Source organism: Buteo buteo, chromosome 4 (genome assembly GCF_964188355.1).
Source record: "Buteo buteo chromosome 4, bButBut1.hap1.1, whole genome shotgun sequence".
Lineage (NCBI taxonomy): Eukaryota > Metazoa > Chordata > Aves > Accipitriformes > Accipitridae > Buteo > Buteo buteo.
This window is the reverse complement of record NC_134174.1, coordinates 13,175,450-13,191,317: the sequence shown is the minus strand read 5'-3', so window position 1 is coordinate 13,191,317 and position 15,868 is coordinate 13,175,450. Positions and strand designations below refer to the sequence as shown.

The window sequence follows — 15,868 nt, the reverse complement described above, 5'->3', positions numbered from 1 at the left end:
AAGTGAAGATATTACTAGGGTGGGGGGTATATAATGTTCCCAGAATGAGACCTTTGCCTTTTTGTAACACAGCAGATTTGTGACTCACAGTTAGCTTGGATTCTGAGATTATCCCCAGCAGTATTGTCTAGACAGTTACCCCCCATTTTACACTGTGCATCTGATTTCCCTGCCCTAAACTAAGCACAGTGCACCTCAGTGAATTTTATCAGATCGACTGCTTTACTATGAAATTTTCATTTTGAAATCCAAGTCAGTTCCTCAAAGTCCTTTTAAACCCTCTATGAATAGTGACATCTTGGCATCAGCAAATTTTGTTTTATTATTTACCAATAGGTCTCCAATTACTAATGAAATTATTGAGTCGAGCTGGTTTACTCCTAGAACCCTCAGAACCACACTTGTAATTTCACACATGTAATTAATATTCAGGTGCAAACCATTCAGAAAAGCCTTTGAGAGGGATTATTTTCAGTAACCACATTACAGTGATTCCACCTAGAGTCTATTTCCCCATCCCTTTTCTGTGAATTTCATACAAGGTGGTGTTGAAAGGTGAAAAGAAGATGCCTCATACATTGTTCTTCCCCTTTTTCCACAAAGAAATAAAAATGAAAATAAGAAATAACAAATGAAAATTAGACTGGTGTGACAAGATTTGCTTTCCACAATTTACATGTTGGTGGACTTTTTGATAACTTGTCACATTATTTCTGAGAACGAAAGTTAAAGGAACTTTTCTCTATTATTTAACTTTAAAGATAGGGAACACATTTTCTTTTCTCTAGTCTGCTACTAACTTTCTTGTCCTCCATGAATTCTTGGACATAGTTCTAATAGTCTAGAAATTACTTTCTCTTAGTCATTGAGCATATACAAACATCAGCATGTTCAGCTGACTTGAATCTAAGTATGCTTTAAGCAGTTTTCTCTTTATTCTGATTTATACTCATTTCTCTTTGTTGATGTAAGTTTATGGCCCTTCTGAACATCTCAATGAAGACTGATACAAAGAAAAAATGGAATGTTTCAGCCTTCTCCACATTCTCAGCAAGCAATGGACCTCTTTTTTTCCTGTTCTGCATATTTCTGTTAATATATTTCTCTTTCTTACCTTTTCTACCTTCCTTGCAGACTGCTTGGATATCATTCTGACACATGTAATCTTCCCTCTGCATCTAGTGGGACACCAGCCACCTAACAGGTGTTGCAGCATCAAGGTTTGAGTGTCTAAATCTTTTATTGGGTGTGACCCTGTGGCATTAGCTCCTTTCATGGAAAGCAGCACATTTGAATATCAGACCATTATTTTTAAGAGGCATTTCAGCAAGCTGCCTTCTGTGGAGATATAAAGCTTTTCAGATGAAACACCAGAATATTTTAAAAGATAAACTTCAATGTAGCAACATTATCATTTTGCATGGCATTTAGGTCCTCTGTCATTTTACACTTTATGGATTTAATTTTTGTCAAGAAATTAACAGAAAAAATGATTCCCCAAATCTGGAGAGTTAGCCACCCCTAAAATAATACCTTCAGCTCCCATGCCATTCAGGTACAGTTTTTGCTTGACAGCCTGAGAGGACACATGCATCCTAATCACCAATTTTTAAATGCACAAATAGCAGAGAAAATGTTTGAGAGCACAGCCCTTGAAATCCAATATTTTAATCTCACAAAGCCACAGGCTGCCTTCGGCTCTTTGGAATAAACTTTAATTTGAAGGTGTTGTTACAGGGGGGGTGTGCGCGGAGCTGCAATGAATGCAAGGCTGGCAGCTCTTTGGAGGCCAGTCATGCGAAATGAACGGATGGACCCCTTCCCACTCCCAACAGGCAGGCCCTGCATCACGGAACACCCCCTGAACTGGCATCAGCTCTGATTTGTAACCTTCCTGGCAGTCTTCAGCACCGACTACAAAGCCGGAGTGATCGACCTCCGCACCCTCCAGACATTCCCACCAGCTTAAGGTTGAAGCGCATTGGCAAGCCAGCCTGGGAAGCTTGCATGGCTGCTGCCTGAGCTGTATTTATTCTGAAGAAACACGCTCTTTGCAGCTATGAATCTGGCAATTTTACACACATTGATTTTGCATTGTGTTTCTTTCTTCCTACAGAACGTGGCCCTGGCTGAATTTCCATGCTCTTTGGGATAAATGCCTACCCAAACCCACTGGTTCTCCTCCTGACCCGATGGCATTTCATAAAAGAGAATGTTCCTCTGTTATATTCTTACAATGTGCAAGCACAAAGTAAACACTGAATGCTTCCCCCCTTAATGTTTTTAAATTTGAATATTAATGATTTAAATGTAATTATGAAAGTAGTTTGTGTGTATGGGAAATGTCTCTTAAAAAAATCTGTTTCAGTTCAAGTTAATTCAGACGCTCCATCCATGCGTAAGAACAACTGAGCTATAAAATTGGGCAGCATGTTTTCTGGCAATAATGAGAAGATAATATTCCTAAGGAATGTTTAAGTGACATCACTATTGATAGGTTAATTAGAAAGAAAATTGTAAAGCTTCTCCAAATCATTAGAATAAAGTGCCTCTAGTACTTGTGAGTTTATCTCCGTGGAGTCTTTGTTCTGGCTGTATTTTATAGTAATTATTACCTGTTTTGTTTAAAAAAGCCAACCATACATACAAACAGAATTTCAGAAGCAGGCTAAATCAGAAGGAAATACATACAGCTTTAATGTAGTAAAGAGGTTTTTCCTTACTCAAATGTACTTTTAAACTACTGATGATAGCCTTGTGCATGTTTGCCTCTGTCAGTGCGTAAGGAACGGTCTCTAAGCAGTTGTATAGTTCCCGGTTGCACAAAATGAAATTAATTGTAATGCACATTTTCATTCTATGTCAAATGAGGAAATCTAATGATAAAAGCTGCCTCAAATGATTTGTGCAGAGGGCATTGCTATCTGTCATTTTATTAATGCATTTTATAATTAAACCTCAGGAAAGAGACTAATTACACTTAATTCCTTTTATATGGGCATTCTATTTTTATAACTGAAACATTTTTTGCATATTATTTGTTGCTGTTGTTATTGTTAATGAATCCAAGAGGCTGAGAGATTGTACTTGGAGACCAAATAGCAACTCCAGAATATTTATTTTGGTGAATTTCCAAGTAGTCAAGCCCTAATATCGTTGGCTGGCATTAGGCACAGGCTGGATATCTGCTGTGCAAATTTCCTCACAGCAGAGGATTTTTAATACTGCCTGGAAATCCCAGGTGTAAGGTGTAGCCTGAGCAAAGCTATGGGGTATTTCTAGTCCTGGACTCCCTCCAGTGCATTTTAGGTATGTGAGCTTGGGTGTCTCAGTAAGAGACATGGCATTTCTCTTTGGAGGAATCACACTAATGTGCCCCCCGCCACTTTTGAAGCAACCACCCGTGATGGTTTAGAGTCACAAGCTCTTTTTTTTCTGTGGCCAACCAGCTGTGGCTTCTTACCCCTGGAAATGCCGGGCCCTTTGGCCCCGCAGGAGCTGCTCTTGCCTCCTGCCCAAAGCGGGGGGACGCTGCGGGGAAGAGAGGGGCCGCGGGACACGGACGGAGCTGGTGCAGAGCAAGAAATGGCTTTCGCACCAGTCCCCAGCAGGTGCTCTAGCTTTTTCTTCTTTTCGCTTTTCACCTTTTCCTGAGAGGGGGAGAAACATTAGAAGTGCTATTACAGAGAGAGAGCTTGGAAAGTGGAAAATGTGCATGACTGAGTGTCTGCGGGAAATGGGGAGTGCAGGAGAGAGAAATGGAGTTTGCAGTCGTGGGTGGCTAACAAGATGGCAAAATGGACTTCTGGTACTACAGTATACTTGATGCCTTCTGCAGCATTGCTGCAAAATAATCCATGTATATGTGAATTAAATGTGTCAAAGATAAAAGGAAAATTCATTATCCTACTGGAGTTAATTGATATACCATTACTTTTTTTAAAATAGAACTAGGATGACTCAGTGTAGTGTAATGTAATATTAATAGCATGTACTTCCAACACTACAGTCACGGATGGGAACTAGTAGACACTGTTAAAAAGGAAGAAGAAAATTTTCTCATATCTTCTTGATGGTCTCAGGCAGTTCCCATTAGGCAAAAGCAAAGCAAATTCAAGATTTGGCAAACTGATCTTATAGATCCTACGTAGAAGCCTCGGCATCTAGACTGCTTCATCCAAAGTTGCATTCAAAGAGCAAAACAGAAAAGAACATAAACTCTGAGAAGTTAAACATAAAACCACAGAAACATTCTGAGGAGGAAAAATGCTAAAATAGAAGAGCTAAGAATATACTTTCAAACATACCAGAGGTGTGGAACATGTCAGAGAACCAAGATCTCAAAAGGTAGTTTGGGCGCCAGGTAGAAAAGACTGCAGAAAATAGATGAATTCTTTGCATCAATGTTCACTAAAGAGGAGCGCAGCAAAACTCTTGCAGAGGGGCTGCTCACCATGGGGGTGAGTTTGAGGAACTGACTCCAATGGTAGGGTCAGTGGCAAAGATTTTATAACAAACTGATGAAATGGATAGTAAGAAACCACCAGAAGTAGATGGCTTCCATCCTAAACTCTAAAGGAATATGAATATGAAGCTGCTAAACTAGTAGCTCCAGGATGTAGTCTACTGCCTAAATCAGTACATTGCTGAAGAGCAGAGGAATGGGAAGTGGCAAGTGTGACACCAGTCTTTAAGAACGGTCCTGGAAAGTAACCAAGCGAGTCTCATGTTCAATTGAGCAGACGGAAGAAAGCAATAAGGATGGTGAGGATTACTTGGCACATGGATAATGATGATATAGCGGAGAAGGGTCAGTGTGGCTATTGTAGAGGGAAGCCATTCCTCACAGATCTATTGCAGGTCACTGGAGCTCTCAATGACTTTATAGATAAATGTGATCTGGTTAGCATACTGACATTTTCAGAAAGCTTTTAATAGTAAAGCCTTCAGTAAAGGCTCTGCTGCGGGATGAGAAAGAACAGAGCCTTCTAGGTAAGAGATTAAATTCTAGGAAAAAAAAAAGCCTTGAATAAGTGGTCAATTTTCACAATCAAAAGACCTTACTATAGTGATTATTCTGTTCAGCATATTTGTAAATGACATGGTGAAGAAGTTGAAGATTGGGGTAATAAGATTTGCAGGCAACACAATACCATGCAGAATGGTCAAATCTAAACTTAAAGTTAAAAACTGTAAAAAGATAGCACAATACTGTGTGTTAAAGCAGCAGGTGGAACTCAGTGGTGTTAAGTGCTAAGCGCTAAGTACAGTACATGTGGAAAATTACATACACAATCACTCTAAATTAACCATTACCCCTGAAGAGACAGATCTCATCGTCCTTGTGGTTAGCTTGCTGAAAATGTCAGCCCAGTCAAAAAAGCAAACAGAATATTAACTGCTAGGGAAAGAATAGAGAATAAAAGAGAAGCCATCATTACGTCATTTAGGAGCACCAGTATCTTGAAAACTGCAGATTGTCCTGGTGCTTCCACCTCCAGATGAATGTGATAGATTGAGAAATGGTTCAGAGGAGGCTAGTGAGGCTCATCAAGGGTAAAGAACAGCTCCCTGATGAGGCAAGATGAAATAGACTGGTAAGCTTCAGTGGGAAAAAGGTGGATATGATATAGGCCAACAGAATAAGGAACAATATGGAGAATGAGGAAGCAATCAAAAGTTTATTATGTTGTAGCTACAAACAAAATAAAGGAGCTTTTTTCAAACAATGCAAGCATTTAGCTTTGGAATCCATTGACATAGTATATCAGGAAATGTCAAAAGCATGAGCAAATTCAATTAAATGGTTAAAAAATAGTCCTAGATACAAAATATGAAAATTCTAGCATAAAAAAAAAATCTGTAAACTGTTGATTGCCAGGGGCTTGGATGTTGTTATACCCAGCGAAGAATCATTTTGTACTTGTCCTATATTCCTTTCCTAAGCATCCTCTACTTGTTCTTGTTGGATTGAGGATACTGGGCTGGTTGGGCCATAGGAATGGGTCTAATATCTGTATCCTTTTACCTTCATAGGTGATCTCTCCCAGTTTCTACTTGTTGTGGTTTGGGAAAACAGAAGAGAGGCTACCTGTGTCATTCCAGTTGCTGGAAAAAGTGTTTCAATTATCAGAGCAGCATCATGCGGTGTATTAATTTTTTTCTAACACTCTTGATTCTTAATTTTTTTAAGCTAGGGCTAATTAATTTTTTAGACCTGAAAATCTTATAAATCCTTCATAAAATACAGATTTAAATATAGTGCCTGCCTGCCAACTAAGTATTTTAGTCTGGAAATTCATACTGAATCATTTTTAGCAAGATTATTAACTCATTCTTTTTCACAGCTGGCTTGAAGGATTGTGCTATTAGGCATAGAGTTACAAGGATGCTTTGAATGTGTCAATTTGAGTACATTTTTGCAAGAATGATGTTAACTACACGTGTGAAAGGAATATATTTTCTCCTTACCTTTCTGCAAACAAATTCTAAAAAAACCACACAGCTTTTTGGAGAAATGCTGAATAATAGTTCACCTACAGTTAATACACTCTTGATTTATTAAGCTTTTATACTGTCAAAATATATTCAGGATCCCTGAGGACCTCAGTTTGCATTTCTTTGTTGTGCAGGCACAAGAATGTTGATCAGCTTTATGTCTGCATGTCAATATATTCTTCCTTGAATTCTGCCAATTACACTAACCTGGCATTGAGCTCCTCTTGCCACAGGCTGGCATACAGCTCATATGCTCAAGTATCCCAGTTGAATTCCCAGAGTTCAGATCAATCAAACCCAGACTCACTACAAGTGAGGTTGGATGGTGATGTATGTAGTAGGGAATTGGCGTGTGAATGAGATTACCCCAAAGGGACATGCAATTCGGTGGGAAAGCATAGCTAACATCTTCCTGTGCTGTTCAGATGGATCACAAATCACAGAATAAACGGATGGGACTAAGGATATCTTTGTCTTTGTGCTCCATTGTAATGACAGTGTTGACATTCACTGAATGCTTACTATGAAGGTAAGATTTATATTACCGCATAAAGTAAGCCAGGTATGCTGCAGGTTTTAAGAGTAAGTGCTACTTATGTAGAAAGGATTGGCCACTTAACTGACATGAATCACTCTGTAGGCATTTGTCTTTCAAATGCGTGCACAAGACCTTAGTCAAAGAGACGCTGGTGGAACACTGTATGCTCCTGGAGTACACTTCTGTCTCTTATGTGTGGGCATAATGTCAATATTTTATATCTAAATATTAGTGACTTTTCAGTGGGGTTTCTGACAGCCTTCTCAAGCCCTCACTCATGTCAAGTGCTCAGCAGCTGACTCCCTACTGGTCCCAGAACACCACCTGGAGAAGACCTTTTTGGCTTTTAGGACCTACCACTGCTCCTTCCACCTTTATGTTTGCAGTGACTAGAGTAAACTTGCAAGAGGCTTTCTGACAGCAATATCCACTTTTCTCCAATATTCTGAACATAGGACTTCACTGCCTTTTGAGACCTGGAGATTTGCATGAGTCACTCAGCAGTATATGTCAAAGTCTTCAGCTTTCTTTTTGATCCAAAACAGGAGTCCAAAGGTTGCTATGGCAAAAATTAAGGATTACACTGGTCAATCCTTAGTTTATTTTTGGATACAGTGATTGCCCTCAATGTTTGTACAAAGGTCATGACTGATCAAGCCATTCTTGCCTTCTTCCCATTTCCTTGCTGCAGCTTTCTTGATTGGATAAAGAAATGTCAGTATCTGTCATCTACTATCTCTACTGTGTGACAACTGCTTGCCTGCTATTTTTAATACTTTTTGCTCTAACTACTGTCAAGCTCAACTGAGCTACTTCTTGCTTACTGTGCTTACCGTACTTACTGACTGCAACCTCAGGTGTATTCTGCTGCAGACTGTAGGAAATAACCCTTTAATGTGGGGCTAATCAATGATGGAGCATCCCAAACAGATGCTCCATTCTGCATTAACAAGAAATCTAGGAGAGGCTCTATACCAGCGAGGAGCCAGTGCAAACTGTGGGTTCTGCATGGCAACATGCTCTTAAATATTTCCATTTACTGTAGAGTAAGAAATTGTTCATTCTTCCTTTTAAGCTTTTATTGGATGATCTCTGACAGGAAACAATCAGTCCTGTTGATGATCAGTGTTTTTTCATATTTACCCCCTTCCTTTGGCAATAGAACTACAAAAAGCTGAGATAACCCTGCAAAGACTCTGTTCTGTTCTGGAGGGACTGAAGAAGTATAGCAGTAACACATGAAGAGCGGAATCACAAAGATTTGGAGAAGGTACCTGTGTGTGAAGCTACAGCAACTGCATGTGATTTCTGGTACAAAATTTGGCCGTGGAAAGGGAATCTCACAAAACAGCATATGTGGCAGGCCAGCCATTTCTGCTTGCATTTTGTCTTTGAGATACAAGACAACAGCTACTAAAAATACATTTTAAAAAGAATTATGATACTTTATACATGATGATATGGACTTAAAAGAAGTGTCTGTGGAAGCCATATTATATTTAAGCCTCAGACAGGGAATGATTCCTTAATTGGTGGAAACAGATAACTTTGATCTTTTAAAAACCTAGAAATCAAGGTCTGCTAAAAACAGATACAGTGATAAAGTGACTAGATGAGCACCAAGCTAAATGTGTACAACAACAAGCAATCAAGAAAGCTGAAAAGAAAAAAAAACATGATGAACACAAAAGAGAAAGACTTCTGCTTTGAGTGGTATAAAAGTCTTTCCAACCACTGTAGGCACATAACTAACTACAGCTGCTCTAAACTTTGCTCTGTCTGTCTATCCACTGAACCCAGAATAGCTCAAGTGATTTCTGGGTGCCTGACTTGACATGTTCAGGAGTGTCCTTCTTTGGGACATAGGTTTATATTCCCTTGTTAAACTCCACTGTTATACAGCGTTTAGAGACCCCAGATAGATAGCTGCCTACATACTGTCTAGTCCTCTGAGAAGCCTGAACAGTTAGTCTTGAACCTAATTAATTTCTTCTGGGAGACATAGTTAGCAATAGCCAACTATTACGTGACACTCTACTGTTTAGAAGCCTGACCTCTAGGCTTTTCAAAGGGGACTTAAAATTATGTCTCCTATAGCTCAAGAGAGGGCTTTAATATCAGGTTATGAGTTTCATAGGCATTCTGTCCCTCTTATTGCAAACAGGAATGCAGAAGTCATGTTGTCAGAAGGTGAAAACCAGAAGAAGTTGCCTGACCTTGTATTTAAGACACTTACAAAGAAGGAAATGTCAGTTTTGAAAGCTGCTGAATGCTCATACATGGGTTTTGACAGCAGTTTCAAATGTAATGCTTATGCCTTCCACCATTTGAAACTTCAGTTCTGTTTCCTTCCAAATACTAGACAGACTCCCTCTTGTCTGCCTGCCTTTTTTGACTCTTGGCTCTTGAATACTGAGTTCTCCCTTTTTGCTGGGAATAATTGTTGGTGCAGGTGGATGAAGTTTCCTGAATAACCACAAATAAGGTTGGAGTGAACTCTGTTATCACAGGAAAGGACGAAATACACAAATTCTGCTAGCTTGCAGGATGCTGTGAACCTGTCCACAGCATAGGTTGGTTACCGTTGTGAGTCTCACTGTGCTGCTCACTCGGCAAGGTAGAACAGACCGAGCAAGGCCACACGGGTTCCTATGCAACAACAACATAGAAGCTCGTAACTGACACTGTAGGAGCTTCCTGTCCCTTGTGCCTATTTTATCTCCAACTGTGTACAACTGAAACAAAGAGAGGGGCACAGACTGCAGGAAAAGCAGCAAACAGGAAAAAGGATTGAAGAGTCAAAGGAGGACTGCAAAGCATGAAAGATATAAAATTCTGCAGTGCCTGTATTTCAGATGTCTGTTCTGCAAATATATAAGAAAAATCTACAAAAGAATGAGAAAAATAATGTAGCATTAGGAGATATGAGGAAGCTAGATGTAGGGCTAACTGGGTATGTGGACTGAGAAAAAATGAGTTGACAAGACAATGAAACTAGAAATGTCAGAGATGAGAAGTATGGCTTTCGTGGAAGGTGTGAAAAAAAGGATGTAACTCACAAAGTGACAAAATGACACAGACGCACATTGTGTATAAAAAAGCACATTTCGCCCTCATTCTTCATGAATTTCGCATTGACTAAACCCATTTGTGCAAGACACTGTACCTTTGCAGCTCTTAGCCACAGGCTCTTTGTTTGACGCTGGTTTCAGTAAACATGCTGGCAGGAGGAGATATAATTCAAGGCAATAAGAGATCTGTTGATCATATCTCACACGTCTAGCAAACACTACGACCATCCTTAACAACTCCTGTGAGAGCAGTCAGCAGTTCCCTATCTCTAAGACAGGAAGTGACAGAGATCTGCAGGCAGAGCTCTGCCGATCATTGTCCTCAATGTGAGACAGGAATAAAATATGAGTTATCGTGAGCCTTATCTAAATAGACGTGTAAAATTGTCGCCAGGAGTGTTTGAATCTTCAAAGGCTGTGGGGACTGTGCTTCACATTGGCTGTGTTACGTCCCTCATCTCTGGTGACTGATTCAACTCAATACTACTGTCTCTGATGATAGTGTGTGCACCATATTCTTGCCCTAGTCTGAGACTACGCCTTGCAGCTTTATTCTTCAATATCATGAATCAGTTTCAAATTTTTTTCCCTGATGTTAGGATTGCTTGAGAAATGGAGTCTTGATGTGCTTAGACCTCTGCCACTTCAGGATAAGATATAAAAGGCACTAATAATTCTCCAAACTTTTCTCATGGTTAATACATCCTTGTCTTACGGAGCACAGACATGGTCCTATTCAGTCCTTTTTTGCCATGGTGTGGACAGAGTCTTATATTTCTGGTACTCCCTGATCCCGAAGGAGGGTGGAGATAAATTTTTACAACTTGGAGCTCTCAGTGAGTCTATCTACCATTTAAATTTTTGGATAGTCATGTTTTCTTTTGTAATCTTCTCCTTAGATCCAATGAAACTTTTCTTCATTACTCCTAATTTGTAAGATATCTTGCTCTTCATGAAAATTCACTTAGTTTATTGGAAGTATTTTGAGTCACATGTTTCAAGTTCTGTAAACCTTTGTTGTGGTAGGCTTTTCAGAATTCACCATTGTAGCTTGCTCTCTACTCAGCTGTCAGATTTAAGAGGGATCTGTATTTACTTCCAGTGTAGTGATGAGGTTCCTCCCTACAGAGGTCTTCTGCAAGGAATCTCTGTATAACTTATCTATGAATTGCAGTGAAATCCTGCCAAAGTTAATTGTGGTATATTACTTGACATATGGTTTTATATGAAGTTACACAATTATGGCTGTGGGTCTCCAACACTGGCTGAGAATAGTTTACCAACTATGCAGGCAGAGGACGCATATGAAGAAACACTTCTCCTTGCAGACTTCTGGGTCCTTTGATGGACATTTCCTTCCCATGTCTAGTGACAGATAAATCGTATGCTTGGGCTTTCTGCAGAAGCAAAGTCTATGAGCCCAAATAAAAGTCTCAGTGCATGTAAAAGTGCTACAACTAAGAACAGTGTAATAAGCCTGTGAAAGTTTTAAAACTGTTTTTAAGGCAATAATTTGTCAAACCTTAAGACATGACACAGTGACTATATAGGCTGGCAGAAAGGGATCCTTGAGGAGAAGAGCAGTATGCTGGTGAGACCGATGAACTCTGTACAACATCAACTCAATAGTCTTCAACCTTTCTGGTTCCCAGAACAATTCCACAGAAAATCAAAGTAGAAAGCTCCATCAGTCATGAAGGGCAATTAAAGACTATTTTAGATCTCTTAATCCTAAAATGGAGTGTTGCTCAGTGGATTTGTTTTGAATAAAAACACAAAGTAAGTGCCTAGTATGCCATTCCCAGTGGGAAGGAAGACCAGGATTTCTGATTGGAAATGGTGATGTGATAACAAATGTCATCAAACCTTTTTCCTCTTTCCATCAGTCTTTTCATATCCAGACAGTTCTGGCAGGGCCAGTGGAAGACTCTCATTTCTAGTGCTTGCTCTATGAGTCTGTTCTCTCATCTGCTCCCAAGCTTCACTGGAGTTCATAAAAGCCTGATGATCAAACTGAAAGTGTCATAAGGATGACCCAATCTTGGTGTCACTTTCTTCATGTTGTTTCATCATTGCCTTTTTGTTCAATTTCTCTTTGCTCCTATTATTGGTATATTTTATTCCTTTCATACTTACCTTCCTCAGTAATGGGTCTACTCTATTTTCTTTTACAAGAGACAGTTCCATACAATTTCTTTATTTACATATGATTTCCTGTAATCTTAGCTTTTCTTCTTTAAATTTATACTCTGCATCTGTAATGCATAACACTTTTACATGTATTTAGACCTCAGAATCTTTTGAATGTGTGCTGATAGACTTTCAGATTTTTTAACATGTGTCCAAGTGGAATATAGCTGTTGGGCTCATCCCATCACTATGGTTTTGCAGTGCCCACTAAGAGAGTACAACATGCAGACTTTGACTTGCCTATCTAGAGCTGTCTTCAGTTAGAGATTGCATTACTTCAATTATACAAATTTGTAAACCCATTGGTATAGATGTAGCTCTATTCCTTTAAAAAGTACTTTGTATTCTTCTATTTATTTCTGTAAAGTAGGGAGATTTGTATCAATATGAATGTGCCTTTATCGGGGCTTTTGCTGGCTATAACTAAACTGACAACAAAATGTTATTTGTGGAATACATTTACTTATTATATCTAAATGCTTTACAGGTAACGTTTCATTGTATGATCTACTTTTTTCAACGGCTTAGCTGGTTTAATTTTTCTTTTCTTGGCTTGGTGAATGGGAATAATGGTGGAGTTATATGCACTATTTCTTTCTATAAGCATGACCTGCACCTTGTGTTATCTACTTCATGTTTTTCTGTAAGGCTTCAGTTAAATCAAAGAAGGCTGTTCGAAAGGTGGAGGAAACAGGAAGCAAAACAATAATGGAGATAAAAGTAGATCATGAGAAGAACTATTAGCTGGAAAATGCTCCTGATAAGATCCTACCACATAAGCATGGTTTACTACCCCCAGTGCTGAAAGCCTAGGATCAGAGAATCTGATCTTTAAAGATGATGGTATGTGAAGCAAGAAGCACTGAACAGATTTTTGCATATTTTGCTATAGAGATGCATCTGTGAAACAGAGAGATACAGAACTGCAGTAAGCAGGCTGGTGGTCCCACCCAAGAAATGGGAATGAACCTGCATTATTAACAGCAGATCTAAACTTAGGAAAGGAGATATGGGGAAAGAACTCTGCTTCCTTTGCTCATCTTCCTATATACTCTATTCCTTTCAGCAATTACTATTTTTTGTTTTGTTTTTCTATTTTTGTTTTGAAGAAGCTGTTTCTTGAGCTTCTGGTGTCCATCAGTTACAGGTCACTGGAGATAAAAGTCTTGCAAGTTCCTAACCAACCCATTTGTGATTGTCAGGTTAAAATGTCTGTTAAACAGGAGAATACAACACAAGACTTGGTGACAAGGCTGGAGTGTAATACTGATTCTAAAGAGCGACACCTTTAAAAGGGAGAAAAAAAACAAGTTACAACTATCTGGCCAGAATAACACTTGGCTGTGTGTTGTGGCCACATCAACAAAAAAGCTCTAAAATAAGTTATTTTAGAAAATATATTAACATTTTTCATTATAAGATACAGGACTTTTCCTAGCGAAACTGAAAAAAAGCTGTGTATTTGTGTTACATGCTTTTTATATTTATGCTATTCACAGAGTGGTTAGTCTAACTTTATTCTGTGGTACTAGTTTGTTCAAATGATGCACCGAATTTAATAGGTTAGTTGTCTGCCTAATACAGGTTATTATTTGAAATGAACCCTCTCCAAAGGCATTGTTCTTCTGTTGTTCTGTAGTCTTAGTCATATGTTTCCAAATATGTGATTCCAGAGCTTATCAAAAGCACAGCTTTTCCCCCATCTTTAATCACATGGCTGCTAATGTATACCTTCCTTACGACTTTTCATTAAAGGCAACTGACTATGATAGTGCTACAGTAAAGGAAAGAATGCAAACACTCACCAGAGAATATATTCTTAAGTTAAAGTTCTAGCTGCAGCATGAATTCACCCTTATTTCACACAAAAAATATTGTGGCAGTATTTCCCAGTCACCAGTTGCCTGCCTGCTTGCCCCCCAGCTTCCTCATCACAGGGATTGCTTATGCCATTGCTCCCTTATGCAAGCTCCCAGTGCCATGGTATGGCTGCTGTCTAACTGAATTCTATAATTCTACAAAATGGGCAAGTTAAGAGTGATTTGAAGCATACTAAAACTCCTGAGTTATATACTGAAAGTCTCTGATTCTATATTTAGACCAATGACAATGCTCTTTCAGTATGAAGTCAAACTTGATGAGATTGTTAAGATCGTGAAATAGAATCTGTGTAACGACCATGACATTTGAAAAATCTGCTATTATTACTGTACAGAACACAATTTTCATTGCCCGTCTTTGTATTTAAATATTGGCTCAACAAGGCTGCACTAATTAGATACATAAACAATTTTTTAAATGTTGAATCTTGGTAGTCTCTTTCATCTATGTTTTCTCCTTCTCCTTTTTGTGTACTCACTATTCTGCAAGGTATCAGAAACCTTTGATGAGTTTATACCTCCTCTGTAGCACAACTGCACAGATTAAAACCATCTCTTTTTGATTGGGTTATTTTTCCTACACAGAACATGTGGGTTTTTTTTTATCATGGAATTTCTTAAGTGAATGCTTTTAGATTTAGTATCTGGATGCAGTGTTATTATGATTTCTACTAGTACAGGACTCAAATGCACTAAGACCTATGCAGACTAACAGTGAAAACTGATCCCTGCAAACAAGATTGAATAATATCAATAAACAAACTTAACAAACACTATGAAGGCAACTTATTAAATTAGTAAAATAACACAGACCAGGTCTTAGGTTTCATAGTTATCCAATAAGTGTCACATAGCTATCACTTTGCTCTTGTGATTAGAGACATAACTGTTAATTATGCTGATATTATTATCAAAGAAACACGAAACTTTTTGTCAGAGATTTTTAAGTTGCTTAGACATAAGTGAAAGCATAAGGAGAAGAACGTACAACACAGTAAAAGCTATTATCAACAAGAAGTAATACATTTATTCTGCAAAGAAACTACACAGACTTACTATATGTTTCAACTAATTTCTTGAACTCCTACAGAACAAGTTTGTACTATAAGAGGTATATGGCATTGGTTCTTCAAAACCTGATCAGAGATGGAAGAAATGCTTTCTCTTTGACCCCATCAGCAAAAATATCTGTAAATGTTGAAAAGAATTGTTACAATGCATTTTACTTACCCTCATCCTTCCATTTCTTATTGCTGGTCCATCTTCTGCTAACCTCAACACATACAAATCCATTTTGTACTCCCTTCCTCCTCGAATACTAAACCCAAAACCTTTGGCTCCTTTCTCCAAATCAACAGTGAAATAATCAAAGTCCTGTATAGACAAATGCAAAATGAAAGACAATTAACCATGTGAATGTCATGGTATACATTCAAGAAAACTTTAAAATACATCTCTTCAAAAGTGCAACTATGCAACTGATATGAGCAAAGGGACCTTCAAAGTATGCTTCCGCACTGACAGACTTAGGCCATTTCTGAGAAGAGACTTTAGCAAAATGTAAATGCCTCAGTTTAAACCCCCCTGAAAGGCTATCTTCCAGCAGTTGCCTGGTGCCAAAAACTCTCTAGATGGTTTCCATGTTGTCCCTCAATACTTTCACGGCACCTGAGTGTAAGTGTTTATGTCTC

The 15,868-nt window shown here is 38.6% G+C and overlaps 1 protein-coding gene across 2 annotated transcripts in view; it reads right to left on the bottom strand.

The window, feature by feature from the left end:
* The window catches only part of MAGI2 (membrane associated guanylate kinase, WW and PDZ domain containing 2), a 761,840-nt gene that overhangs the window by 27,519 nt on the left and 718,453 nt on the right, over window positions 1-15,868 (bottom strand). For both annotated transcript variants that reach the window (XR_012650015.1, XM_075024752.1), the window contains exon 19: window positions 15,408-15,551. Coding sequence is in view for 1 of the 2 variants with exons in the window: in XM_075024752.1 (XP_074880853.1) it covers window positions 15,408-15,551 (144 nt within the window). In the remaining variant the exon portion in view is untranslated. The remainder of the gene's footprint in view (window positions 1-15,407; window positions 15,552-15,868) is intronic.